The sequence below is a fragment of the Panthera leo genome, chromosome B4 (assembly GCF_018350215.1).
Source record: "Panthera leo isolate Ple1 chromosome B4, P.leo_Ple1_pat1.1, whole genome shotgun sequence".
NCBI classification, from domain to species: domain Eukaryota; kingdom Metazoa; phylum Chordata; class Mammalia; order Carnivora; family Felidae; genus Panthera; species Panthera leo.
This window is the reverse complement of record NC_056685.1, coordinates 137,923,343-137,951,112: the sequence shown is the minus strand read 5'-3', so window position 1 is coordinate 137,951,112 and position 27,770 is coordinate 137,923,343. Positions and strand designations below refer to the sequence as shown.

At 63.0% G+C, this 27,770-nt stretch overlaps 1 protein-coding gene across 1 annotated transcript in view; it reads left to right on the top strand.

Annotated features, from left to right (window-relative positions):
* The window catches only part of CELSR1 (cadherin EGF LAG seven-pass G-type receptor 1), a 138,348-nt gene extending 110,665 nt beyond the window's left edge, over positions 1-27,683 (top strand). The window contains exons 15-35 of the mRNA XM_042948138.1: positions 1,034-1,217; positions 1,531-1,632; positions 2,250-2,344; positions 2,835-3,044; positions 4,258-4,441; positions 5,979-6,122; positions 9,536-9,740; positions 10,746-10,913; positions 12,547-12,673; positions 14,966-15,166; positions 19,492-19,666; positions 20,179-20,291; positions 20,617-20,696; positions 21,307-21,433; positions 22,060-22,185; positions 22,612-22,706; positions 22,990-23,093; positions 23,349-23,498; positions 23,966-24,199; positions 24,737-24,998; positions 25,766-27,683. Of these exons, the coding sequence (XP_042804072.1) occupies positions 1,034-1,217; positions 1,531-1,632; positions 2,250-2,344; positions 2,835-3,044; positions 4,258-4,441; positions 5,979-6,122; positions 9,536-9,740; positions 10,746-10,913; positions 12,547-12,673; positions 14,966-15,166; positions 19,492-19,666; positions 20,179-20,291; positions 20,617-20,696; positions 21,307-21,433; positions 22,060-22,185; positions 22,612-22,706; positions 22,990-23,093; positions 23,349-23,498; positions 23,966-24,199; positions 24,737-24,998; positions 25,766-25,790 (3,111 nt within the window). The 3' untranslated portion in view covers positions 25,791-27,683. The remainder of the gene's footprint in view (positions 1-1,033; positions 1,218-1,530; positions 1,633-2,249; positions 2,345-2,834; positions 3,045-4,257; positions 4,442-5,978; positions 6,123-9,535; positions 9,741-10,745; positions 10,914-12,546; positions 12,674-14,965; positions 15,167-19,491; positions 19,667-20,178; positions 20,292-20,616; positions 20,697-21,306; positions 21,434-22,059; positions 22,186-22,611; positions 22,707-22,989; positions 23,094-23,348; positions 23,499-23,965; positions 24,200-24,736; positions 24,999-25,765) is intronic.
* Positions 27,684-27,770: the final 87 nt, after the last annotated feature.

Sequence of the window (27,770 nt, the reverse complement as noted above, 5' to 3'; positions counted from 1 at the left end):
CCGGGCGTCCTGGAAAATGCCACACACCTTCAGAATCGTGTCTACACTGCTATGTTGAGCCGCTGGTCACTTGAAACCCAGAGGAGAGACCTGCCCCCCTTGATGAAGGTCGCAACTGCCAGGGCGTAGGGTTGTGCCCACCCAGGGAGGGAAATGGCCCTCACAGGTACTCGTGGCCGTTTAACATCAGTAACGTCCCCCATGCACCATGGTGCTTCCAAAAACCGAACGCTGTCTCCTGAAACGCTTACGTCTGCTCCAGCCGGAGCAGGTCAGGACCGGGCCAACCACATGGAGCCAGACTGGGTGGGTCATCTGTGGGAGGAAGGTGGGGAGGGTATTTGGGGAAAACGTACCTGGGATTTGTTCTCATCAGAAATTACAGAAAATGCACAACAGCATCTGAAAGGTGACGGTGACACCCATCTCCCCTCCGGGGACGACTGCTGACATTCTAGGGCCTTCTCCAAGACGCTAAAACACACACGGTGGGGACAGTTCCACGCTCCTTCCTAACACAGGAGCGCGGACACTGGCCGTGGCTCTGCCCAAGTCACAGCCCCATCCCAGTCTTCAGCGGGGACGCTTGAGTGACCCGGCAAGGGCAGCGTGGCCAGTCAAAGCCTGGATGGGCACAAACCCAGGACTTTGTGATCTGAAGCCCGTGCTGTTGGCCGTCACCCTGACCTGCCCAGTGGTGGACACTAGGTGGCCTCTGGTTTGTCTCGGTTAAAAAAGACGTTGCAAGGGCCATCCTTGTCCTTCAATCTCCATTTGAATCCAGTATTTTCTAGGACAGATAGGCAGACTTCCCACAAGTCTTTGCTAAGAAGTTAGAAAGGTGCTTTCCTGGAGACTGCACCTGCCCGTCCGCCATGGCAGGTGCCCAAGAAGCCCCCGGCGGGGGGATGTGGGTGGAGGGCAGCAGAGAGAGGCCCAGGAGCCGCGCTGTAACGTTGACGTGCTCCCGAAGAATCGAGGTGTAGACCCCATCCGTGTGTGGAGTCCCACGCACGGCTTCTGGCTTTCGCAGGAGAATTACTACAGGCCCCCGGACCAGGATGCCTGCCTGCCGTGCGACTGCTTCCCGCACGGCTCCCACAGCCGCGCCTGCGACATGGACACTGGGCAGTGCGTCTGCAAGTCGGGCGTCATCGGCCGTCAGTGCAACCGCTGCGACAACCCTTTCGCCGAGGTCACCATGCTCGGCTGTGAAGGTCCGAGCTGCCCCTTGAACCCCGCAGGCCACGTCGCAGGGACAGGCTGCTGGGCGTGTGTGTGCGTGCGTGCGTCCACGTGTGCACAGAAGACTCCCGGGGCTTGGGGCGGGTCGGCAGCTTCTAGTGACCTGGCCCTCGCGGAGGGCATGGGTCAGAGCCAGGGCCCCGCCCTCACGCGTTCTCACGCTGTTGAGGGAAAGTGCAGGGGTCCGGTTCTCGACACGGGTGCAGCATGTGGGGCCCTGTGCACCCTTGCGGCCACGGCCATGGCCACGCCTGGCTGAGTGGCCTTCTTTCCCCCGTCCTCCAGTGATCTACAACGGGTGTCCCAGAGCATTCGAGGCCGGCATCTGGTGGCCGCAGACCAAGTTCGGGCAGCCGGCCGCAGTGCAGTGCCCCAAGGGATCCACGGGTAAGTGCCTTGGCCTGTGGCATCTGTTCCAGGCAGGAAATTGGTCGAGGCACGTGGCTTACGGGAGACTTGGCCGAAGCATGGGAACTCACGGGACGTTCTGCGTTGACGAAATTTTGTTCCCTTAACTGTCAGTGGCGAAAGCTGGAAAGGCTGTAACGCAGACATGAGGGGCATAGTGGCCGGGATCGGGCAGGCTGCGTCGCTGTTCCCAGCGCTGGGTTCTCTGTCATATGGGGGTGGGAGCCGCGTCCGCGCCCCGAGGGGGGTCGGGAGGTCCAGTGAGACCACGCATCAGAGTCGGATTCGCAGCAGGCATGCAGACAGACGGACGCTCGTCATTTGGCAAACGACGGAGCCGATTTCTCTTTTCGTGGACTTGCTTACATGTTGGCTCCTAATCGCTGGGCGGCCCACATGGCCCCTGGCATGAGGGGAGAGAGGTTGGGAGGGCCTCGTGGCCGTGGCACCTGCCGGGCCCCGGCCCCACCCAGGGCTGTGCTTCGCTCCTGGAGTTCACGTCCCCGCTGAACAGACGGGATTTGCGTGCATTCAGGTAAACGAGCATAATTAACAATTGGAATTTCAGGGTTTCCTCTCTGTTCCCCGTTCCCCAGGGAACGCAGTCCGGCACTGCAGTGGGGAGAAGGGCTGGCTGCCCCCGGACCTCTTCAACTGCACCACCGTCTCCTTCGTGGAGCTCAAAGCCATGGTAGGCCGGGCCTCGGGGAGGGGGCAGGGGGTGTGCACACAGCGGGGTCAGGAGAGGGGGCAGGTGTGAGGCCTCCGCATCGCCCCAGCCAGGGGCTGGGCATGGCTTGGGCGCATCAGCGCCCGCGTCTGTTCTGGGCACCCACAGCCGGGCGTGGCTGCTCCTCCCGTCGGGTCCAGCCCCGCACCTGGATCTGGAAACGCGGAGTGCCCACATTCCGGTCCCCTGCCCCCGATCTCGCCCGTTTGTCCCCGCGTCTCGCTCTCTGTTCTTCCCTTGGTGGTCTCTTTCCAGCGCCTTTTGGCCTGACAGTCCCTCCTTTCTGGTTCCGTAGTTAACGACCAAAGTTCGTTTTGGGGTTTTGGACTCTTAAAGTCCTCGTCTGACGAGGAAGCTTTTACCGGAAGGGAACAGAGTCCTGAGTGACAGGAAGGAGCAAAGCAGCCATGGCAGCTGTGCGGACGTCTCGGGCGCCCCCCCTTCTTTCCAGAATGAGAAGCTGAGTCGTAACGAGACGCAGATGGACGGCGAGCGGTCCCTGTGGCTGGCCAGAGCGCTCCAGAACGCCACACAGCACACGGGCGCGCTCTTCGGCAACGACGTGCGGACGGCCTACCAGCTGCTGGGCCGCGTGCTGCTGCACGAGAGCGGCCAGCAGGGCTTCGAGCTGGCGGCCACGCGGGACGCCCACTTCCACGAGGTGAGGCCGTGGAGCAGGGCGCCCTCGGGGAGGCCCCGCAGGCCGAGGACGCGCCTGGGCCCGGGCGTCCTGCGGGGTGGGCGGGCGGCCGGGGTCTGCCCTCAGCCGTTCAGGGTCGCCGCACCCAGCATCCCCAGGGCAAAACTTCACTTTCCGCGCTGGAGCCGGCACGGGGGCCCGTGAGACCGATGGCAGGTGTTAGGGGCATTTTGGCGAGGGCACGGGCGGGTCACGGTCTTGGTGGTGGGGACAGTCACGGCTGCCGACCACTGACCACTCAGTACCCGCGTTCCGTGTGGTTTAGTGACTCGGCCCCTCACGCCCACATCCCGTGACTTAGCACGGTTACTGCCGCATTTTACAAGTAAGGAAACTGAGGCAGAGAGCGCCAAGGGCACGTAGCCTGTAAAGGGGCTCCAGAGTCTGCGCTCCCACCTCGAGGGCCTGCTTTCAAAGGACACGATGTCTCCTACGAAGAACGTCCTGTTTTCTGTTCGAGTAACTGGCCCCTAAGTAACGTTTGCTTAGAGTGGTGGGTGAGGAGATGCTCATTCGTCCCGACGTTTGTAAAGTGCCGGGCGGTGAGCAGTGTCACCCGTGCTTCCTCCGGACTCCTCTCTGGACCTCCCCATCCTGCAGAGCCCCCGGGGATCCTCTCATCCTCACGGAGCCCCCAGGGAACCTCTCCATCCGTAGCAAGGCAGGGCCCCCTTGATTGCATTTCAATCCGAGCCCCAGTTTGGGCCAGTGGAATTTGTTCTTATTTCTGATTCTTTGCAAAAAGAAGTTCCCCTCCTGGTTTTCATCCCGGAGCCCCTATGGACAGCCCGGGTCACCTAAACCCTGAGACGTCGGGGTGGGGGGGTCAGGAGTGTCACCACAGGGTAACCCGCTCTGTGTCCTTGGGCCACATCACTACATGGTCACCAGAGGGGGCGGCGGAGGGGGTGGAGTTCTGATGCAACCGAGGGCCCTCCACGTGCCTTGTCCCCTTGGCGTCGTGGGAGGGACGTGGGGACGCCCTCAGCAGGCTTCTCCGTGACACGTGGCTCCTGCCTCTGACACGGAAAACAGGGAGGATGTCTCCCCATCCCTGAGCCTGGGCCGGCCTGGTCTGGGCGAGCTGGAGGCCTTCCCGAGCCGGCGTGCTCCCGGCCGCGCCCGTTCGGCCCCGCTCACCGCCTGAGCGCCCTCTGTGTGTCTGTCTGAGCAGGACGTGGTCCGCACGGGCAGTGCCCTCCTGGCCCCGGACACCCAGGCCGCGTGGGAGCAGATCCAGCGGGGCGAGGCGGGCGCCGTGCAGCTGCTGAAGCGCTTCGAGGCCTACTTCGGGAACGTGGCGCGAAACGTACGCAGGACCTACCTGAGGCCCTTCGTCGTCGTCACCGCCAACATGAGTAAGGGCGCCGGCCGCCCGGGTGCGCGCTGTGCTCCAGGCGTGGCCCCTGCTGGGCCGTCTTTAGGGAAGGGTCACCAGCCGTGTTTCCTCGTCCGCAGAGAGACAGGACCCCCCTCGTCCCGGTGTGTGAACCGGGGAGACGCACACGTCACTCTCGCGCTCAGAGAATCGGGGGCAGCTGAGGTGAAACGCTGCAGGCTGGACCGTGGGGGTCCTTCCAAAACTTGGCTCTGAGGCTGTCTAGGGAAGCGGGTGTGGGGTCTGCCTGCAGGCCCAGCCCTCCGGGCTCAGGCCGGGGGCGCAGACCAGGGAAGGACAAGGGGGGCAGGCTGGCCAGGCACCTGGCGATGGGGGAGCATCTGTCTGCCCTTCCCGAGTCGGGGGCTGAAGGTCAACAGAGCAAATACCTTACGAACTGAGTCACCCTAGCGCCCAGGACGGGCCATTCTGAGGTCCAAGGGTTTAAATGCTTCCTTCATGGGGAGCAAGGCCCCCTCCACACCCACCCAGACAGAGCTGGCAAGCCCCTGGGGGGGGGCCACCTCCCTACAGGCGGGGGGCCCTCGTCTCTTCTTGCAAACGTTTATTAGCACCGAGGTGGGGGGCACCGGGGCAGCCCTGGGAATTGCTTTATGTATATCCATCACCGGAAGGGCCTGACTGAGCCTTAACCCAGAAGTGGCGTCCCTGCCGTGAACCCTGGGGCTGACCGGGGAGGGGCCCTCGCACCCTCACCAGATGTTCGTGCGGTCTGACCCTTCCCGAGCCCCCGACTCGGCCCGCCCTGTGCTGGGGTGGAGGCGGGCTCGGGACCCCGGCACCACTGGGGGCACGGAAGAAGGGTGAATGTGCTGGGCATTCTTGTGTCTGCCCTGGAGGAGGGGCAGGAGTGGACTCGGGGCGGGAGCCCCCTTGCTTGTGTGGGTGGCTGGCAATCCCCCCTTCATACCGGGGGGTGTTGAACCAGACAGCTCAGTGGGCTGACTTTGGGGGTCGACCCGGGGCACCCGGGGTAGCTGTGGCCTGTTGGTCACCAGGCCCCTCACTGCAGAGGAGACCAGCACCAACAGAGAGGCGCCCCAACAGCCTCAGTCTTGACAGCGTCCGAGAGCAAACAGGAGTCCGTAGCCCTGGGGTCCTGTCTCTGCCAGACGGGGAGACAGTTCCGGTTTCTCTTGCCTCCGCGGCAATCTGTCCGCGTAACCTGCAAGGCACGGTAGCTGCAGGGGTGACACATCATGGCGGGGGGGGGAGGGGGCAGGAGGTGACTCTGCTCGGGTCCCCCCACTTCTGCACCACGTTGCACCCGAGACCCCAGCCAGACGGTCCCCAGCGCCCCGTGATTTCTGACTTCACGTGCGGCCCTCGTGCTCTGTAACTCTTGGCGGGTTTAAAGAACGCGGAAAACTACAAGTAGATTGTCTGAAAGCTCATCGGTCGGGGCCGCGGCTCCGCGGTTTGGAAAGGGTGACGGTCGAGGGAGCTGTCGGTGGCGGGAGTGGGGGATGGATGACAAGGGTGGCCTGTCCCCACAGTTCTTGCCGTGGACATCTTCGACACGTTCAACTTCACGGGAGCCAGGGTGCCGCGGTTCGAGGACGTTCGTGACGAGTTCCCGAAGGAGTTAGAGTCCTCTGTGTTCTTCTCGGCCGACTTCTTCAGACCCCCCGACAGGAAAGGTAGAGCCCCGCAGACACCACGGCTGCCCTTTGGGGGCCTCTCTTGCGGGAGCGGGGGGGCTCCTCCCAAGGTCCTGCGACAGCGAGCAAGACGGTTCTCGGTAGCAAAGCGTGTTGTGTGGGTTTGCAGCACAGGCCTACCCTGAGTCGGGGAGCCGGGCACGGGGCGATGGCTGGGGTCAGACCCCAGTGGCCGCGGTGGGTCATTTCTTTTTTTTTTAATTCTTTTTAACGTTTATTTAGTTTTGAGAGAGAGCACAAGCAGGGGAGGGGCAGAGAGCGAGGGAGACAGAGAATCGGAAGCGGGCTCCAGGCTCCGAGCTGTCGGCACAGAGCCTGATGCGGGACTCAAACCCATAAACTGTGAGATCATGCCCTGAGCCGAAGTCGGATGCTTAACCGCCTGAGTCACCCAGGTCCTCTGATGTAGGGGCCACCTTGACACTGACCCCACCTTTCAAATAATTGGGGACCCATTTGGGTTTCCAGCTCTCAGCAGTTTGTCCACAGCTGCCCTCGGAAGGGACGTGTACGTGTACCTACGAATATGGTGTCTTACCTTGCCCTAAAAAAGCAGGCTCTTTCCCTGACATTGTCGGTGTTTCTGCTTCTGGACTGACCCCTGGGTCATCCTCTCTCTGGGAGCCTGTGGCATCAGGAGTGGACACGCGGGAGCCTATTTGGCTTTAGAAGGTCCCGTGAGAGAAGCTTCTGGCGCCTGCTGCCCTCCTGGCCTTGGGACAGCCGCCGGCTGATGCGCAGGTCCCCTCGGCCCCGCACGCGGTGTCTTATTCAGCTCGTCGGTTAGCTACACCACCAGCCCGTAGTAAACTCCGCCAATTCTTTTGCTGATGACAAGACTCAGCCCCTGGCTCCTGTGACCTCCCTTGCCCTCCAGTTTCTGCAAACACGTGGCAGAGAAAAGTATCCTAAGCTCCCGTAGCCAAAAATGAGGGCGGGTCTCCCGGGGGGAGAGCTTGCAGGAGGTGGAGGGGGTGCAGCCCAGCCCCCCAGCCCCTTGCTGTCCCACTGTCTGCTTCTGTCCCTCCTGGAAGACCGTCTTCCTCACCTACAGGACGATGACTTAGATGGAGCCCTAGGGTTTGGCTCCGAGGCCTGGCCTCTGCCCACCTTTCACCTGCCGCCTCGGCCTTGCCAGCCTGACTCAGACACTGACCTTCCCACCTTGGCCCCAATCTTTCTTTGCCTTGACTGCCCCCTAGGCGGGCTTTTGTCCCAGCTCTGGACTCCGGGCCCCTCTTGTCCCCGTGCCATGACCCACCCGTGGCCCAGATGCCTTGCCCAAGGGGAGCCTCTGGGACCCACCTGCTAGCCGACTGGTTAGTTAGAGATGCAGAGAGCCAGTCAAGTCGTAGGAGAATCTGAGGCTTTGGAGCCAGCCAATCACGGAGGCCCAGAGCAGACACTGGGAAGGGGCGGGACGCTCCCAGGAGGCCACCGTGACCCGGGACGCTGTCCAGTGCACCCGGCGGCCTCTAGTGTGATGCAGTGCTCCCCAGAGGCAGCAGCCCTGCCGGAGGAGGAGGACAGAGCCCTGGCGAGCCTCTGCTGGCAGCCGGACCGTTCCAGAAGCAACTAGAAGAGAGGCGGCAGGCAGGACCAGGGGGAACTGAGTCAGCATGTTTATTTGGTGCCCACTCCGTGGGGTCGTCCAGGAGTGAAGTCCTCGTGAATGTTCTTGCTGTGTGAAGATAGTCACATCCGTCCAGGTCAAGTCTGAGCCCTGGGGGGGCATCCGGCTCTCGGGTGGAGGCCCCGGGCAGGGTCACCCAGCCTGGGGAAGCACCTGGCCCTCTCGCTCAGAGAACCCCGCAGCCGGCACTGCCCTCCCCCCCAGCCAGAGGAGGAGCTGGGGGCGGCTCAGGTGGGTGACCAGTGTGCCACAGCAGGCAGAGTGGGTGGTAAGGCCCTGCAGCTGGCCCGGTGAGGAGGCCCGGCCTCGGCCTCCTGCATGGACCTTCCGGAAAGCCACTCAGTGCACACCTCGGAAAACAGTGACCTTCGAGACCCTGGGAGCCTCCTGCCCTGCCCGCCCCCAAAGCCAATGTCACTGAGCAGCCTGAATGGGACTAAACACTGCTGCGAAGCAGTCAGTGACCCTGGGCGGGGTCAGGAGCTTGAAGGTGCCCTCTCAGAGGGCCAGACATCGGTCGGTCAGATGGCAGTCTGCCGGGATGAGTTAGCTGTTCTGGGCTGGGGCCTTTCCATGTGCAGTGTCCCCCTCCAGAGGTGGCAGGGATGAGACCTGCCCCCGCCACACCTCGCGGCCCCTCCACAGGCTTGTCTCCCGGGGCTCTGCCCCTCCCAGAACCCCTGCCCTCAGGGCTCGGCCCTCCTGTCTCCCTGGAGCCCGTGCTCAAGACCGCTCAGCGCTGGGCGGTCTGGATGTCTGCAGGGGTGACGTCTGCACCAGATGCTGCCAAGGGCATTTTGTCAGTCGTTGAGAACATGGGCGAGTGTGGCCAGGTTCACAGAGCATCGGAGGGGAGCGTCCCTCTGCCGGTGGGACGGGCAGGGCCGATAGCCCCTCCTGTGATCCCGTGTGGACACTGGGACTGGGGAAGGTTTGGACCAGGGTCTCTGGCACCCGTGGTTCCATGCCGCAGGCGGTGGCAAGAAATTGTAACCGTCTATGCCCCCATAATACGTGTGTTGACTTATTGGCGTGGTCTGTACCTGACGTCTTGCATCCCTGGAGCACGTATGACCTAAAACACGCCCATGAGTCACATGGGATAAAAGTGTGGGACGCAGACCCACACGAACGGCACCCTGTCCCTCCCGCGGGTTTGTGGGGCAGCCCTGGCAGAGACCCCTGCCCCCGGGGGAAGGGATCAGCCGTCAGCATGCGATATTTTGAAATATACACAAAACGTACTGTCCTAAGCACCTTTGGGTGCAGAGTTCAAGCTGCGTCCTGTCCATCTGCACTCGTGCAGCTGCCGTCACCCTGAGCCCTGGAGCCTTCACCTTGTGTCTCCCCACGAGACACTCAGGCCCCGGTCCCCCGGAGCCCTCCTTGTACTGGCTGTGCATTTCCCGGTGCCCACGGAAGGGGAATCGTGCAGTCCTTGGCTTCTCCCTCCGAGCATCGTGTGGTCCGGGCTCGTCCACGTGGTGGCTGCTGGTGGTAATTTATTCCCCCGTGAGGCCGAAGCCTGTCCCGCCGTGGGTACAGAGCACGTCTGGGACCGAGAGTGTTCCCTGCCTTGGCGCTTCAGGGCACGTGCCCGGAAGTGGGGTGGCGGGGTCACGTGGGGCTCCGTGATAAACCTTTTGAGGAGCCACCTGCTGTCTTCCCCTGAAATCTCTGATTTGCTTGCTCGCGTAGGACGCGGTTTGGGGGGGACACAGGCGTCCGGCCCCCATCCTCACCATCTGCTTCGTTGCAGAGGGCCCCACGGTGAGGCCGGCCGGCCGGAAGGCCGCCCCGCAGACGGCGCCCCCGGGGCCCGGAACCGAGAGGGAGGCCCCGTTCAGGAGGCGCAAGAGGCAGCCCGATGAGCCGGGCCGGTTCGCCGTCGCCCTGGTCATCATCTACCGGACCCTGGGGCAGCTCCTGCCCGAGCACTATGACCCTGACCGCCGCAGCCTCCGGTAAGGCTTTCCTAAGTTGCCACCCGAACATCACCCCGTGACCCTGGTGCAAGGTCGCAGACCGCTACCTGCGGTCTCCCGGGGACAAGGTTCTGGGTCTCCGGGTGGGGCCTTCCCTGGTGTTTCTGCCGGGAGCGCCCCCTCCCCAGCACACACCCCGCTCGTGCCTCGATGGACACCGTTGCTGCTCTGCACTCCGCGGCGTAATTCCTGCCCGGGGGACTCTCCCCCCACACCCGTGTGCCCCGGGCCGCCGGTGGCCCCCCTTCTGCCTGGAGAAACGAACGCCGCCCACGGGGGCTTCGTGGCCCCCCTCAGAGCTGGGCCGCCACCGAGGCTTTGCTTTCCAACCGTCGTGTCATTCTCCACACGTGTCCCTGGCTCCCCGGTGTTCATACTCCTCCTTCTTCGTGGCCGGGTGAGATTCTGCCGTGAGGTGTAATTATTCTGAGCTCCGGTTGTTTCCAGGGCTTCCGCAAGGGCAGGGACACCCTCGCACACACCCCTTCTTTCTCTTCATTTTGATTTATTTAAAAAAATTATTTTTAATGTTTATTTACTTTTGAGACAGAGAGAGAGACAGAGTGTGAGCAGGGGAGGGGCAGAGAGAGGGGGAGACACAGAATCGGAAACAGGCTCCAGGCTCCGAGCCGTCCGCAGAGCCCGACGCGGGGCCCGAACCCACGAACCGCGAGATCGTGACCTGAGCCGAAGTCGGGCGCTCAACTGAGCCACCCAGGCGCCCCATCTTTCTCTTCATTTTTAAATGTCCGAAGTCCGCCTCTGACCCAGACGTGCCGCCCACGTCCCCCGCGCCTGCCCTGGCCGTCGCGGGGCTGCTGCCTGGCCCGGGCCCTTCTCCGGAGCAGCGGCTGAGGCTCCAGCTCTGCCCTCCTGGGAAGACGTCCGCCCCGTGTGTCCCTGGGGCGTGTCCTGGGGCACAGGGCTTAGACGAGTGTCTTCTGAGTGTCTTCCCCTTGTTCCCGCTTCTCCCCACGCCCCCAGGTTGCCTAACCGGCCGGTCATTAACACACCGGTGGTGAGCGCCGTGGTTTACAGCGAGGGGGCCCCGCTCCCCAGCCCCCTGGAGAGGCCCGTCCTGGTGGAGCACACCCTGCTGGAGACCGAGGAGCGCACCAAGCCCGTCTGCGTGTTCTGGAACCACTCCATCACGTAAGGGTGACGCGAGGAGTCGGCAGCCACCCCCACCCCCAGAGTTCTGCGTTTATTGGGGGGGCGGTCATTGCTACAGCCCCCAACACTGTTGGCAGAGTGTCTTACGGGGCAGGGGGCGCATCCTGGGGGTGTCAGAGTCCCCAGCACAGTCCCACATACGCACGTGCACATCTGTGCGTGCACGGATATATGCGGCTAGGAACACAGACAGGCACCCGTGTGCACACGTGCGCACAGATGCTCATAGACGTCCCCCGGGAAAGTCCACACAGAGACAGCGCCGTCCACCTGTTGGACTCCGCGATCCGGCAGCTAACGGGTGCCTGATCGTCCCCAGACGAGGCAGGGGCTCGTTCTAGACGCGCATACGAGGCAGGAGTCCGAGACCGGGCCCAGGGCCCCTTCCACCGACAGCAGAAAGTCCCAGATGTGTGTGTGTGGGTTGGGGGGGTGGGCATCCTTTTAACAGCCAGCGGTCCCCGACCTCACCTGCCCGCCCGTGAGATCAACCCAGCTGCCGCTGGGGCTGCTTTTACCCCTCGGAGGCCATACCCGCCCCCCCCCTCCTCCCCCCCGCCTCCATGAAACGAGGATGGAATTTTGTGCATCCGGGGGTTTGTTTCTGCGCCTCGCGGACATTCCCTAACGTCGTGGTTCACGTGGATGGAGAAGGTGTCCGCCAGGCAGGGCTCCAGCCGCGCTGTGCTGGGAGCTGGTCCCCAGGGAGAGCCCTGCAAGGGGCTCCCCCTGGGCCACGGGCTCGGCTGCACAGAGACCTTGCGTCTCCTTGATTTCCCAAATTCTGGTTAATGAGCAGCCAGCATCGTGTCTGGAGTATAATAGACGCTTGGCTCACAAAAGAGAGAAAGAAGGGCCCGCTTTCACCGCGAGGGAAGCGTGAAGGTCTGTTTGGCATGTGTTAGGCACGGCAGTCTCTCATGGTCGCCCGATTGAATCCCAGCAATTAGCTGCAGCTCTAATTACACTCTGGCTGCTTTCTGTGGTACCTATCATCCCCGGATCTTAGCGCTCTTGACAAACTTGTATTAGCCTTCACATCCCATTTCACAGGGGAGTACACTAAGGATCAGAGAACTTACTTGACTTTCCCAGAGTCAGGGAGGGCAGGGCGCTCTCTGAGCCCGAGACACCCTTGTAGCAGCCCGCAGTCATCTGGGGTTTCCCATCAGTAAAACGGGGGTAATAATCGGCCCCTGCTTCCGGGCACTGCCATAAGACGTTGTGCAATCTGCAGATGAGAGGGCAAAATGAGCGTGAGACACTATTTCATAAACCACCCAGACTCAAAAGAAGTCTGAAGTACAAAGCGGCCATTGTAACCACTGTTATTTCTGACAAAAGGGGCGTCCAGTGACCTCAGACATCCCCATTTAAGTTTTACTGCGAGATGATGCATAAACCACGAACTTCAGAGGGTGGAGGCACTCCCCCGCCACGAGAGGGAAGGGAGAGTGTCCACGCGGTCCCAGGGGCTGCTGTCCTCCTAGAGGGTGACCGTGGCTTCTGTCTTGGGCGACGTGAGGATGCCGCGCGGGCTCCCACGGGGGCGGCTGGGCCCCGGAGACCCCCTGGAGGAAGCAGCCGTCTCACGCCTGCCTTTCCTCTGCAGCATCGGGGGGACCGGAGGGTGGTCGGCCAAGGGCTGCGAGCTTCTGTCCCGGAACCGGACCCACGTCGTCTGCCAGTGCAGCCACACCGCCAGCTTTGCAGTGCTCATGGACGTCTCCAGACGAGAGGTGGGCGCGGCCCCCACGGGCAGCCCTGCCCACCTGGCGAGTGTGTCCAGGGATGAATCCCTTTGCACAGTTAGCCTCCCCCCAGACCTGCCTCCTCAACGAGTCCTATCTTCCCTCCCGGGCATCTCCAACAAACCCAGTCCACGGTTAAAACCTGTGTTTGGGGGGGCTGGCCAGAGTCTGCCAGGATTTCCAGAACAAAACTCCTTGGAAAGAGTTTTCAAAGAGCCCGGCTGTAAATTAAAACCCACGGTGGGAGACCCTGAGCCTCAGACTGAAGAAGGCCCTAGAATATACCCTTACTTCAAAGCAGGATTCTCCGTGTTTTTCTACCCCACTTTATTTTATTTTACTTTATTCATTTTTAATGTTTATTTTTGAGAGAGAGAAGGTGGGGAGGGAGAGAGTGCACATGTGAGCAGGGGAGAGGGGCAGAGAGAGGGGGCACAGAATCCGAAGCAGGCTCCAGGCTCCGAGCCATCAGCACAGAGCCCGGCGAGGGTCTCGAACCCGCAAACCGCGAGATCGTGACCTGAGCCGAAGTCAGACACTTAACCGACTGAGCCACCTAGGCACCCCTATAAAGTTTTTTTTAATGGATATTTATTTTTGAGAGACAGAGACAGAGCACGAGCAGGGGAGGGGCAGAGAGAGAGGGAGACACAGAATCGGAAGCAGGCTCCAGGCTCCAGGCTCTGAGCCGTCAGCACAGAGCCCAACGAGGGGCTCGAGCCCGACGAGGGGCTCGAACCCGCGAACCGTGAGATCGTGGCCTGAACTGAAGTCGGACGCTCAACCGCCTGAGCCACCCAGGCGCCCCTGTTTCTACCCCGCTTTAAATTTTAAGGGAGGAAAGAGCCGGCTGGCCGGAACAAAGCGAGGGTCTCCCGTTAGCATGACACACGCGTGCTGGCCCCGGAGACTCAAAGGAGGGGGCTCGGTCAGGAGCCACGGAGGCCGGCTAATGTTTAACCTCCTCGCATTTTCCACGGCCTAAGAATGCAAGCCGGCCTCTGCCAGCCTGAGGGTGGATGGGGTGAATAGAGCAGCAGGCCCCCAGCAGGCATGGCAACGAGGTCAGCCTGGGCCCAGACGTGTGTGGACGTTGGTGTCTCGGAGCCAGAAGGGAGGCGTCACCTGTCACCTTTGTTTCAGACCTGGGATGTGTCCTGGGAGGCCAGGCCGTTGTCCCCCCCGAGGGCCCTCTGGTGTGCAGGGGACCAAGTTTGTGTCCCACTGTTGGGAGGGTAACAGCCGTGTGAGTTGCTGCTGATGGCGGCCAGGGTGACAAGAGGGGAGGGTGTGCCCCCAAGCCTTGCCCTGACCGTGGAGCTGCTCTGAGCAGGTGGCACTTAGGAGCAGGGAGCCCTGGGTTCTGACCTGGAGGGGGTCAGTTATTAGTGGCCCTTGTCCGCCTAGGGGCGGGATGGGGGGGACCTCCCCGAGCCAGGAAGCTGGGCACTGCCGGGAGCAGACTAACAGGTGGGGAAAGCCGAAGTTCGGGGGCATGAAGTCAAACGGGAATAGGACTCCCCGCTCCCTGCTCCGGTGCCTCAGGGCCAGAGCCCTCCCCACAGCCGGACGCAGCCTCCGGGCCTCCCCAGTGCTGCACCTGCACGGGCCGCAGAAGGAGAGAGCCCTGAGCCCTCAGCGCCCCGGTCCCAACCCTGTCCCGGCTCCCAGCCTTACCCTGGGTGGCCCGGCTCGTAATTCTGTTCGAGTCGTGAGTTCAGAGCGCTTTCCGGAAGTTACTGGAGAGCCGAAGCTGGTCGTTTCCCAAGTGCCAAGACTCCGCCCGGGCACCGGGCCCTGGACAAACGGCCCGTTTTGCAGAAGCACAGGAGACAGTTGCAGTCCGTGCCGCTGGGGCACATCTGCCTGCTGCGTAAAGTCAGGGTCTGTCTGGAAGAAGTCCCTCTCGGCTCAGAATTTGGGGCAGGCGGGCTCCGCACCTCCTGGAGAGTAGGATTTACATGCGAGGCTTTCTGTTTCATCTGCGCTCGTGTTTCTCGTGATGGCAAAACACACAGAACACCGGTGCACTGCCTTAGCCACGTTTAAGTGGACCGTCCGTTCACCGAGCTGTGCCCCCACCACCCCGTCCCCTTTTGCCCCCCACCCCCCAACGATTCGTTTGGCTTTTGTCCTCAGTTCCTCGCCAGCCTGGGAACCACGTCACGGTCGCGTTGGTTCCTGTCCGTGATAGTCGCTACGCTAATGAGCCTTTACTGTACAAAACCTCCACCAGAGCGAGGCCCTTACGTTCTCCTGCCTCGCCCCACCTGCCCGCAGCACGGGGAGGTCCTGCCCCTGAAGATCGTCACCTACGCTGCCGTGTCCTTGTCCCTGACCGCCCTGCTGGTGGCCTTCGTCCTCCTCACGCTGGTGCGGACTCTGCGCTCCAACCTGCACGGCATTCACAGGAACCTCATCGGGGCCTTGTTCTTCTCCCAGCTGGTCTTCGTGATCGGGATCACCCAGACCGGAAACCCGGTGAGGCCCCTCTGCTCCCTCTCCTTGCGGGTCCCACCCTTCTCCAAGGCCGGGGCCCGTAACTCGCAGAGGAGCGAGGGGAAGTGGCCGCGGCGCGGACGCTGAGTGGGTTGGCCTGGAGGGAGGAGGGAGAGTGGGGGGTGAGCTGAGGCCAGCGGGGCCCAGGGCCGGTGGGCCTTCTGTAGGATGCGAGAGAGCTTAGCCCCCGACATGTCGGGGCGGAGGGAGGGACGGGCTGCCGGCCTCGGCAAGGTCCCCGGGGGCTGGGGTGGGGATCAGCCGACGTGACAGGTAGTAGGGAGAAGCACAGGGAATCTTGGAGGTTTGTGGCTTAGGCAGCGCCCGGCTGGGGGCAAAGCGGTTTCCCGTTTCCACAAAGGGGACTTGTAGAACACCAGGGTCACAGCACAGCATGCCCACGGCGGGCACGGGTGGAGGTGTAGGCTGTGTGCCCAGGCTCTACACACACGCTTGGGCTTACTGGATCCCCCCGGGGCCCCGGGAGTTGGGGGCATCCCTTCTCACAGGTGAGCAGCCAGGACCCGAGAGCTTGAGGGACTGTCGGAGGCACACGGCACGCCCTGTGCGTGTTCCCTTGTGTGTCCGTCACAAAGTGGGGACCCTGATAGCCCTGGGGAGACGCGAGGCCAGCTGAGCACCACACGTGCGGATGCAGTGAGGGCGGGAAGCACACAGGTTATTCTCGCCTGACCCCGATCTCTGCCAGGGTGAGCCGTGAGCCCTCACTCTCTCTCACTGGGCCCTTCCGAGGGCACCGCCACCAATTGCTGGTGACATGGGGGCCGCTTCTTCATTCCCCTTGCAGCAGGGACCTAGCGATTGTCACTCTGTCACACCCACCAGAGACCCAGATCCCACAGGCCCTCCCGTCCCTGCCCGTGGAGCCCACCTTCCCGACGCAGACACAAATCGCGGCTTATGAGTTTCACGTGCCCAAATGGTGCCATGGTGGCCGGTGGGGGGCTGGGCCCGGTTAGGGAAGGACTGACCATGCGGTGGGAGGGGTCCAGGATGAGTGGGGACGGGTTGGGTGTCGACCGGAGCCCTAGGGGCCACGCCAGGCATTGTGCTGTGGAGAGCCATGACCGGGGCTGCATGGCAGGAAGGTGACCGGAGGGCAGAGTCACAGCCAGGGTGGGGTTGTTTGTCCTGCGTCCACGGGGTGGAGGCCTAGCACCAGGACAGCAGGCACGGGGTGGACGGCGGGCGTCGGGGCCAAGTGCACAGAGAGACCGGAGGGAAGGTGCCTTAGGTCTCCAGAATGGGGACAAGGAGGGGAGGATGCCACCAAGTGAGAGGGACACTCGGTGGCTGGCCACGCCGCTGGGGGCTGGGGAGAGTGTGGAGAGGTGCATGGGGAGGCGTCCCCGCCAGTGACAAAGAAATATATGCGAATGGGCCAGCCCTAGCGGAGGAAGAAGGCGTATATAAAAAGACATAGAATGTTCTAGCCCAGTGGTCAGGGCCCCTTGCATGCCTGGACTCCTCCTCCTCCTTGTTGAGACCCGCTCAGGCGGCCCGACCTCCTCAGGAGGAAGGGGGGAGGTCGAGGCAGGGTGTCACAGGCAGACAGCCTTGAAGGCCTCAGGGACTTCGCGGCGGTGACTCACGTAGCAGCGGGCCCGGCAGAGGACAGACGCGCAAGCATTTGCCAGCCTGCCCTCCAGGGTGCCCCTTGGACTGGGGGGAGGGCCCCAGGGTGGTGCCGGGCAGGGGTTTCTGGGCATCCGGCCGGGCAGGTGCGCCTCTGCCCGAGCGCAGGTCCTTATCGGCGCATCAGACAGGTGAAGGCTCTGGGTGGGAAGCCACATGACTCATTCCAAGCCCTTCAAGGGTGCCCTTGAGTGGTCTCAGCAGCGGGGAATGTGGAGTCGGCCGGGCCGCACCTTGCAGCTAAGTAGCACGTGTGAAACGCAGGGAGGCCGCCCGCTTATTTCGAGCACTGACTCATCCCCCTGCCAGGAATGAGCTTTCAGCCAGCGGCGCACTGGGGAGCCGGGAGGGCAGGAGTGCCGGCCGCACATAACGAAGGGGCCTGGCTCGGCGCCTGGGTTTTATGGGGTTTCTGCAAACTCGCAGGCCCATCTCTGGGCGAGGTGTTTCATCTCCTGGATCACTGGCAGGTTAAAATGATTTATTGTGCATTAGCATTTTGTCTGTGTTCTGTTTCTGCAGAAGGTAGTACGTTTAGTGCAGAAGTCTGTGCGTGTAGAGCCCCATTAAATTGTGAAATGTATTTCTAACAATTTTTTTTTCAAAAGGTGGTTTTTGTGGGTTTACTTTTCACATTATTTAAGGCAACACGCCAGCCCACCTCATTGTCCTTCCTTTCTGAGCCAACTGTGCTCTGCGTATGGGGCAGGCTGGGGCTGTTTGGTGTGGGGCTCCCCTGCCCCGGGCTTGCCCTTGGCATCCCGACGGCCCTGCCCATCGCTAAGGGCAGACTCTCCCGTCTCCTGACTCTTGAGTCAGGCAAAGGGCAGGATGTCCACTCATAACCTAAGATGCTGTGTTTCCTTCTTTGTCCTGTGTTTGACGAATGTAAATGCTAAAATCGTTTCCTCCCACGTCTCCGGGGTTCAGAAGAACCTGGTCTGTGGAGGTTGACGTGGCAACGGGCGTCACTTATGTGCCCAGCCCGTCCGTGCTCTGGTGAGCTCCCCACGGGGAACACCGAGCTGGCACCTGAGCTGAGCAGCCTTCAGTGTGGGTCAGGGTGGTGGCCCTGTGTCTCCTACGCCTGTGTCTGTTGGGTGGGGTGGGGGTGAGGTCTCCCTGGGACCCCTGGGAACCTGGGAGCTTGTGCTGATGGGGCAGCAGCCAGGATTGGACAGAATGGGGTGGACTGTGGCCTGGGGGAGGGGTAGTCGTAGCCCTGTAGCCTGGAGTCGGGCCAGGAGGGGCACCGCTGGGTGTGGGTGGGGCCAAGAGTGGGTGGGCCCAAGAGGGGCGGGGTTTGGGGGAAGGAGGGCCCCCGGGACCTGGATGTGGGTGTGCTGGGAGGGGCGGGGGTGTGGGTGGGGCCAGGAGTGGGGTGGTCATGGGGGGCGGGGGCTGGGTGTGGGTGGGGCCAAGAGCGGCAGTGGATGGGGCCTGGGTGTGGGTGGGGCCGCAGGGGGTGGGACCAAGGGGGTGGGTGGGGCCTGGATGTGGGTGAGGCAAGGAGTAGGATGCGGCCAAGAGGGGTGGGATCCTGGGTGTGGGTGGGGCCAAGAGGGGCAAGGGCTGGGTGGGTGGGGCCAAGAGGGCGGAGCCTGGGGCTTTCTCTTCTCGCCCCTTTCACGGTTACCCTCTCCGTAGCGCCTGACCAGCTTCTTAGGACCTGGCGGGGCACCTGCCCACATCTTGCAGCCAGCCAGCCTCGGGACCCCTGGCCAGCTCAGCCCCTCCCTGTGAGGCTGCTCTGGACCAAGGCACAGGGCTGTTCGAGGTCTCTCCTAGAGCACCTCGCACTGCACTTTCACTGGTGGCCTCAGAGACTTGACTCCCTGTGACCAGTGTCCCCAGCCCCTCCCCGATACTGCTTTCTTCCCATTTGAAGGGACAAGGGGCTGGCTCACCAAGGCCTGGAGAGGCCCGGATGCTGACCCTCGGCTGCCCTGTGGATCGGCTGCCCTGTGGAAGTTGATTTTCTCCTCCCACTGGTGGGGGTGGGGGGTATAGCCCTGCCCAGCTGAGGACAGAAACAGCAAATACTCTCGTCTCTGTTCTTTTTGGGAGGCGGGAAATATATGGCTCCGTGAACTCAGTGCAGGCAGGATGAACTTTTTATCTGACAGGTCACGAAGCGTGGGGCCTCCCCCTCCCTCTGACCACACCTGCTGGACCCTGGAGACCCACACAAGGGTCCAGGGCGGTGGGTGACGGCCAGCATCACAGCCTGAACCGCTGCCTCTGTGCTTATTGAACTTTAAAGCCAGTGTCACGAAAATGCAAGTTTCCAGCTTCAAATGGAAACCCTAGAGGCTCTGCGTACCGTTCGCCCCCTGGCTGGATCGCTCCAGGCACCCATCTGGGTTGAGGAGTGGGTCCCCCGAGGCCCCCAGCAGCCTCACTTCCTGTCCTCTGCTGCACGGTGGGAGCCTGAGGCGCTGTGACTGTTCATGCCCAGCCATTCCGGGTGAACCCAATAGAAAAACCAACTCACTCGGCTTCCCTTCTCAGACCTCCGTACCCTCACGTTTGCAAAGTGGTGCGATTTGGTCACTAGCGCCCCCGCCCTGTGCCCCTTTGGCCCTCTGCCCCAGGCGCGCAGGCGCGGGCTCCCATGGGGCTGGCACTGAGCCGCACTCCCTTCCGCACAGTTCCTGTGCACGGTGATCGCCATCGTCCTGCACTACGTCTACATGAGTACCTTCGCCTGGACCTTTGTGGAGAGCCTGCACGTGTACCACATGCTGACCGAGGTGCGCAACATCGACGCCGGGCCCATGAGGTTCTACTACGTCGTGGGCTGGGGCATCCCGGCCATCATCACAGGTGAGGACCCGAGCAGCGGCCCGGCCGGGTGGCCTGGACAGGGTACCCGCCACCGTTTGGGGAATCCGCGTGGCGCTGCCGACACAGGTGCCCGTGTCAGGTGAGCCCGCGCCCCCGGGCCCAGGCGGACGAGCCCTCTGGCCTCCTCTGCCTTTGATACCCAGCTCGACTGGCCCCCAGCGGAGGAGCCTCTGCCCTTGGGTCTGCACACACGAGTGTGAGCCTTCGGCGCCCGCTGTGGGGGTGCGCCTCCCGTCAGGTGTGGGTTCCCTGGGATCCGAGGCGGGTCCGTTCGGGCTTCCGTCTGTGGCCGCTGACACACAAAAACTCCACGTCCGCCCGCTGTGTGGATGGCTGGGTGTGGATGTGTGGTCTCTATGTAGCATCTACGTATGTGTGTGTGGTCTGTACGTGGAGCGTGTGTGCAGGGCTGGGAATGCCCGTCCCGTGACCACGCGCCCCCGGAGGGGCCTCTCCCGCCTGTGGCCCTCACCTCCTCCCCTGCCGTCCAGGACTCGCGGTGGGCCTGGACCCCCAGGGCTACGGAAACCCCGACTTCTGCTGGCTGTCCCTTCGAGACACCCTCATCTGGAGCTTTGCCGGGCCCATCGGAACGGTTATAATTGTGAGTCCGGGAGTTCTGCAGAGCCCACGATTCTCGGGACGTGGGAAGTGGGGTGCACGGGCTGGAGGCGGTTTTGGGGGCCAGCGGCTCCTCAGAGTGGCCTGTTGGGCAGGAAGGCCTGATCTCACGGCGACGAGCCCTTGCCCTTAGGCCTGTGGATTCCGGGTTTCCTTCCACGTCCAGGTCCACGGTGAGGCCGCCCATTCCAGCCTCTCCTCGAGGTGCAGGCACAGACCCTCCAAAGCGTTTGGTCTTTGGAGATCTGTTGAAGTGATACCCACGAGCTGGCCGCCTGACTTTGGTGTTTTTGGAACTTTTTTTTTAGGTCAACACAGTCATTTTTGTCCTGTCTGCAAAGGTGGCCTGCCAGAGAAAGCACCATTATTATGAAAGGAAAGGAGTCGTGTAAGTGGGCGCCAGCACTGACCCCCGGGGCAGGTCTGCACGCCCAGCAGAGCCCCCGGAAAGCTCCCGTCACCCAGCGGCCAGGCCCTCGGCCACTCCCCAGCTTGGCCACTGGGGTGGCCTCGTGGGTGGGTGGGCAGGGCAAAGTGGGGAGAGGCCTGGGGCGCATTGTGGAGGAGAGGGAGGGGGCCCGGGGAGAGGGGTGCGGGGATCCCGGAGATGTTGGGGTGGAGGACCCGCGGCGTTTGGTGGTCGAGAAGCTGAGGGCTGAGGGAGGAGGGGCAAGCGATGAGGCTTGGGCTCTGTCCCCCTCACCGGGGTCATGTTAACAAATGGGGATGGAAAGGGGAGGGACGATGACAGCGGGTGGGGGGAGGTACCGAGGTGCAGGGCAGGACGCAGCAGAGTGGGGTCGGGCAGGGCGCGGTGGGGGGTGCTCTGGAACTTTCTGGGTCGGTGACGACGGTGATGTTGCGCCCCGCGGGAGTGGAGAGGTGGCGGGTGCTTTAAAATGGTTTTGGGAAGGAAGGGAGGGAGGGGTGGACCGACGGGCGCACCCCTGTGGAGGGGAGGGCGGGGCCGAGAGTCACTCCCGCCCCTCCCCCCGCAGCTCCCTGCTGCGCACCGCCTTCCTCCTGCTGCTGCTCACCAGCGCCACCTGGCTGCTGGGGCTGCTGGCCGTGAACAGCGACGCGCTGACCTTCCACTACCTGTTCGCCGTCTTCAGCTGCTTGCAGGTGGGCGGCCGTCAGGGTGCGCGGGCGGCCTCCGCGTGGGCCAGCCTTGGTGAGGCCACGGGTCACTTGTGCTCCCTCCCGTCTGAAACGCCCGGAAGGCGTCCCCGGGGACATCCTTGACCCAGCGTCCAGGCCGTGTCCTCGCTCTCAGGACACACGGGGCCACAGCAGGGCGGTGTGCCAGGGGTTACGGTGAGGCCTCCCCGCACACGGTCCCGCCCCCCAAGGAACCTGTTGTCGCCAGCACAGCTCTGTCCAAGGGTTCCTCAGGGACCCCCCCAGGGCACCGTCCTTAGCCCAGCCAGTGCGGGGCTCATTCTCCCTCCGCAGGTTAGAGTAGCTCCCACCTGTGTCCTCAGGGAGGGTGTTGGCCATTTAAGTTCACACCGAGGGCTTCCCAGTAAGCTGACTGCGGATGTCACGTTGGGGACATGGGTGGCCTGGCATGGGGGGGCCTTCCTGGCCCTTGGCTGCCCTGCCCTGCTCCCCGGAGCAGGCAGAAGCCCTGGGGAGGGGCGGCGCCCTGTGCGTTCCCGGGCAGGTGGGTGGGCAGTATGGCGGCCACAGGACCCTGGCTGCTTGCCCGAGGGCCAGTCCCTGCCCTGACCGGCCGCCCCTCCCTCCAGGGTCTCTTCGTCCTCCTGTTCCACTGCGTGCTCAACAGGGAGGTCCGGAAGCACCTGAAGGGAGTCCTCGCGGGGAAGAAGCTGCACCCGGATGACTCGGCCACCACAAGGGCCACCCTACTGACGGTAGGCGGTCCCCAGGGACCCTGCGTGGGGCCGGGGGTCCTTGTGGGTGTCCAGACCAAGCCTCAGACACAGCTGCATGGTCTCGGAGTCCCTCTCAGAGGGGGCATCCCAGAACCCCCTTGGAGAGTGGCACCGAGCCTGACACCATCCCTGATGTCCTGGGGAGAGAGCACAGGGTCTCTAGATGGGGTCTGTCACAGTCACAGCCCCACTTTTCAAGGTCTCAGAGGACAGGGTGGGACCCCAACGAGAAGCCGTTGCTGTGGGAAGGAAGCCATTCCCTGACCACCGTGGGGGACTGGGGATGTGCTCTGTGCCCAGCAGGGGCACAGTCAGGGTGCTGGCACTGGGGCTTGCCATGGGGACAGAGCCATCCTCTGTACCCGGTGGCCTCTGCTCTGCCAGTGACCATGTCCCCTCCCCCAGCGCTCCCTCAACTGCAACCACACCTACAGCGAGGAGCCCAACATGTTCCGCACGGCCCTGGGCGAATCCACAGCCTCGCTGGACAGCACCATCAGGTCAGGCTGGAGCCAGGCGTCCTCGCTCGTCTCGGGCGGGGGTGGGGGGGGCAACTCTCGGGGCAAATGCAGGCTGCCAGGCCAGCTGGAAAGGCCCCGGCCAGGGCGCTCTGCTGTTGTAGTTGATGAGTTTCTCCGTGTGTTCTCGGGGTCTCTCATGGCAGAGAACCTTCCAGAGCCCCACGGGGCCATCTTGGCACATGCCGAAGGTGCTCAGTGATGTTGGGTGGCCATGTCGTGCCCCTGAGTGATGGTGCTGAGCCCACCCTCTTATCCTCTCTAGGGACGAAGGGGGCCAGAAGCTCAGCGTGTCCTCTGGGCCAGCGCGGGGTGGCCATGGGGAGCCAGATTCGTCCTTTGTCCCCAGGAGCACCAAGAAGCCCCACGGTAGGTGTCCCCTGGAAGCCGGTCCCCCATCAACCTGGGCATCTCCCTCCCGGGTGGCCATGGGTGACAGCTTCTGGCCGGCTCTTGTCTGGCCCACGGGCCTCACGGTCACTGGACGTGCAGCTTCGAAGGGAGTCTGCAGCTGCGTCGCATTCGGAGGGTCAGCGGGGAGACGATTTCTCCCCAGTGCCCGGGGCCCAGCTGGCCCCATTCTGCCCCTGGCCTGAGCCTCTGTCCCTCCCGTCCACCCTGCAGGCCACGATTCAGACTCGGATAGCGAGCTGTCCCTAGATGAGCAAAGCAGCTCTTACGCCTCCTCACGCTCATCGGACAGCGAGGACGACGGGGTGGAGGCCGAGGACAAGTGGGATTCGGCTCGGGGCCCTGTCCACAGCACCCCCAAAGGTGAGCCAGCGGGGCTTAGCGAGCTGGGGGGCGGGGCTTCCCAGGATGCAGCAGCCTGGGAGGGCAGTGGGGGTGGGGGGGCGGGGTGCTGGCCGGGGGAGGGCCCTGTCCTCAACATCTGCAGAGCAGAGGCAGGGAAGTCTGAGGGGGGGGGGCGGTTCTCTCTGGGGACCCCCGCTGCAAGGACCGCACAAGCTGGCCCCTACTGTGCTGCGGGTGCCGGTGTGAGGCTCCAGAGTGTTGGGGTGCCACGGGGGGATTGCAGCCTGGGCCCCCACTGTCAGGACCTTCGCTCCCTGAGCGCCTGGAGGGCACGCCCCTGGCAGGCCTGCAGCTCCGGGAGGACCGGACCACTTAGGATGCAGACTCCCCACGGAGGGACACCGGGGAACTTTCTAGGGGGTGTATGTAGCTCCAAGCCAAGCAGGGACCCTCCCCGCTTGGTGACGGTCCCTCCTGTGCCTCAGCGGACACTGCAGCCAACCACATCCCCGCCGGCTGGCCCAACGAGAGCCTGGCTGGGAGCGACAGTGAGGAGCCTGGTGACAAGCCGCGCCTGAAGGTGGAGACCAAGGTCAGCGTGGAACTGCACCTGGATGAGCAGGGCAATCACTGCAGCGAGTGCCCCCCAGACCAGGAGAGCGGGGGCCCGCCGAGGCCTGCGGGAGTGCCCCCCAACCCGCCCCCTGAGCAGAGAAAAGGTACCTCAGAAGTGGGGAGGGCCCGTTGTCCCCAGGAAGCCTCTCCTAGCAAAGGGGGCGGGGCGGGGGGGGGGGATAGGGACGAGGACCGGACAGAAGGGGGACCATCTGGGAGGGGGCGGGGTCCTGGGGGGGGGGGGATGCAGGCGAGGACCGGGACAAGGGGGCTGGGGGTAGGGCGGTGTAGGTGGGGGGAGGCGGTGCAGGGAGGGCGGGGGCGGGGCCCGGGAGGGGCTGGGTGCAAGTGGGGAGGGGCAGAGGGCAGGTGGGGGCGGGGCTGAGTGTAGAGGGGCGGGGTGCAGGCGGGGCAGGGGCGGGGCAGGCTGCAGGTGGAGCCCGGCAGGGTCCTGGGTCCTGGCCGGCGTGGGGGCTGCGCAGAGGCGGCCACTGGGCCCCGCCGCCTGGCGCTGAGACCCGAGGAGAGAAGGGCAGGGGCTGAGGGGTGCGCGGGTGGGTCCGCAGGGACCAGTCCTCCGGGAATCCCCGCATCCGGCAGCGTCAGCCTGAACGTGACCTTCTCAGTTTCCGCACCAACAGGCATCTTGAAAAACAAAGTCACTTACCCGCCGCCGCTGACCGAGAAGAGCCTGAAGTCCCGGCTCCGGGAGAAGCTGGCCGAGTGCGAGCAGAGCCCCGCGCCATCGCGTTCGTCCTCCCTGGGCTCGAGCGACGGGGCCCGCGCCCCCGATGGCGCCATCACCGTCAAGAGCCCGCGCCGGGAGCCGGGGCGCGAGCACCTCAACGGGGTGGCCATGAACGTGCGCGCCGGGAGTGCCCAGGCCGCCGGTTCCGACTCCGAGTGAGTAGCCTGGGCCTCGGCTGCGGGGCTGCAGAGCTGCAGGAGCAGCCCCCAGCCAGCCTTCCCTCTGTCCCTTGTAGCGGGACAGGTGTCCAGTCCAGAGAGGGGCGGTGCTCAGGGGCCCAGGGGCTGCGCCGGGGTACCGAGGAGGGGAGGGGCCTCTGCAGGGGTCAGGACAAGTCGGCCCCAGAGGAAGCGGACTTCTGACCCGGTGGAGGGGGCGGGGGCTGCGCTGCTGACATTGAGGCCCTGTGGGGGCCACAGTGGCCAAAGCCCCCAGGGCCTGCCCAGCCCTGAACTTCCAGGACTTCAGACTGTGCCGGACCAAGCACTTTGTAAGGATCTTGTCCAGCTCGTTACTGCCCTGTTTTGTGGTCGAGGACGCCAAGGCTCTGGGGCGCCCCTCTGCAGAGGCGAGGACCTGGGATCTTGGCCTCTCCCCGTAGCTGCTCCCTCCCACAGACTCCCAAGGGAGGAGCAAAGACCGGGAGCCAGGTCCTCTAGAAAGGCTCTCTTAAAACAGAAAAAGTTCGGTTGCTAACCTTGACGCCCCACGCTCTGCGGTGAGGCTGGCTGTGTGGACGCTCAGACGAGCCTGGCCCTCCCGGCGGCTCAACCCGCCCCCTCTCCTGCCTAGCGCAGCTGTGTCCACACAGGAGCTTGCCCTCCTCGGAGCCCCCGGGCATTCCCTGTCCCCTGACTGGGGATTTCTGCTCCCTGCCCCCTGTGGGACCTCAGCCCACCTGCTGGCTTCTTCCCACGCACAGAGGCAGCAACGAAACCTCAATCTGAACCGTCAGGAAAGCGGGACACGAGCCCAGCGCCTCCGTCCAGGCCCCTGTGCTGCGTCAAGACACCCTTGGACCTTGGAGCCCAAGGGACCACGGCCTTTCCAGTGAAGCAGGCCCTGGTGGTGGGGGTCCCTGCTGGCAGCCCCCTGGCTGGTGTGACGGACGGTCTGGACACAAAGCTCTGGGCCGCCCCCAGGGGCTCAGGGCCCAGCTGACCCCTGACAAGTGCCAAAGGCCACAGGCACAAGGAGGCGTGGACTCCCGGAGGCTGGCACAGCTTGATCCAGACCCAGAGCCGAAGCCGTGCGCCCGCGGGCCAGGAGAGGGCCCAGGCAAGAGCTGGCAGGGCCCAAGTTGGCCTCAAGAGAGAGGAGCTGCCTGGCCTGGCTGGCTCTTTGCAAAGACACTCCTCGTCTTAAAGCAAAGGACTTTGCTTCGTTGAAAAGGTGTAGATGCTTCTGTATATTTGTATGGAACTCTGAGAAGGCGAAAGCCTGTGTATATTTTGCATTTGTACGGATTGATACTGAGAGATCTGCAGAACGACCGCTATTTTTTTTACATGAGGGAGATTGTACAGTTGTACTTGAATCTGGCACGCATCGATGCAGCTGGTGTCCCAGCAGATCGGAGGTGGGAAGTGCGTTGGGAGTGAGGTTGTCTTTAAACAGAGGCTCCTGCTGCTGCTTTCGGCCAGTACACAAGGACTGTGGGCATTACACGCAGCTGCCTGAATTCACACACGTTTGTTTTCGAGACGTTTGCCATCAGCTCCCAGCTGCCTCGAGGTGGTGGATCCGAGACAGAGGCAGGGTGGGACTCCTGCAGGTGCCCCACGGCTGCCCCCCACCCCCGGTGCCCACACCGGGCCCGCTCTGGGCCCTGCAGGCCTCCCTGGCCCCCTTCCCAGGCCACGTGGTCCTGCAGGTGGGGACTTCTGTTCCGCTGCTCCTGTCCCCAGTGGGACCTCGGTGTTCACACGTTCCCGATTCAGACGGAGGTGTGAGGTCTTCCGGGAGGCCACGCTCCTTCCTGCCAATTCTCCAGCTCTTTTAGACTCTGAGGATCTGCGGGAGGGCTGGGGCCCCACCCCCGAGTCCGACCAATTGCTTCATTTTGCCTCAAATGGCCAATTGTGCACAGGGACAAAGCCGCAGCCACACTTGTCAATGGTTACCAGGCTGTTTTTTGGAAGCTCCTACCGAGGATCGGCTGGGGCCGTCCCACCGTGGGCAGTTGGCACAGTGCGGCCCAAGGGCTGTGGAACCGGGCCCAGAATCACTCAGACACGTTTCATTCGTTTTCTTTGTTCTTTGAATCAGGCGCCCAAATACATTACTAGCACAGCTGCTTCCAAATACGAGAAACCATAAGATATGCTAACAGCAGGTGACTTCCACGGCGCAGTACTCTGACGGGAAGGAGGGCGCTGCTCACGACACCAGGGACCGCGTACGTGAGACCAGTCTAAGGCCACGCACTTCACACCCAAGGGAAACAGCCCCCACGGTCCACAGGCTGGAATGAATGATGTGCCTTAACAGGTGAGTGGCCTTTTGAAGACGGAAAATGATAGCATCAGTAAGTGTTTACCACCGACGAGACGCTTCCTACATAAAGGACGTTTTGACATTCGCGAGTCTGAACACCCACCTTCACACCATCACGGCCTCTTCTGCGACTCGGGCCCTTTCAGGTGGTTTTTGATTTGATCAGAATTGTTACCAAAAACCAATGGTCAAGTTTTATTAAGACAGGAAAAACTGTAAACCTATTTTTGTGACTTAAGACTTTATAAGAGATGAGACACTAGAGATTTTTTTAACAAATGTCTATTTATTGTTCAGAACACTGGAATCGCAACAAGAGTCTGCAATAAATTAAGATTTTTGAACATGCGCTTCTGCCGTGCTCATCTCCCCCGTCCCCACTGCCCTGCCCCGCTTCCTGACGCAGCTGTGGAAGGGACCTTGGACAGGAT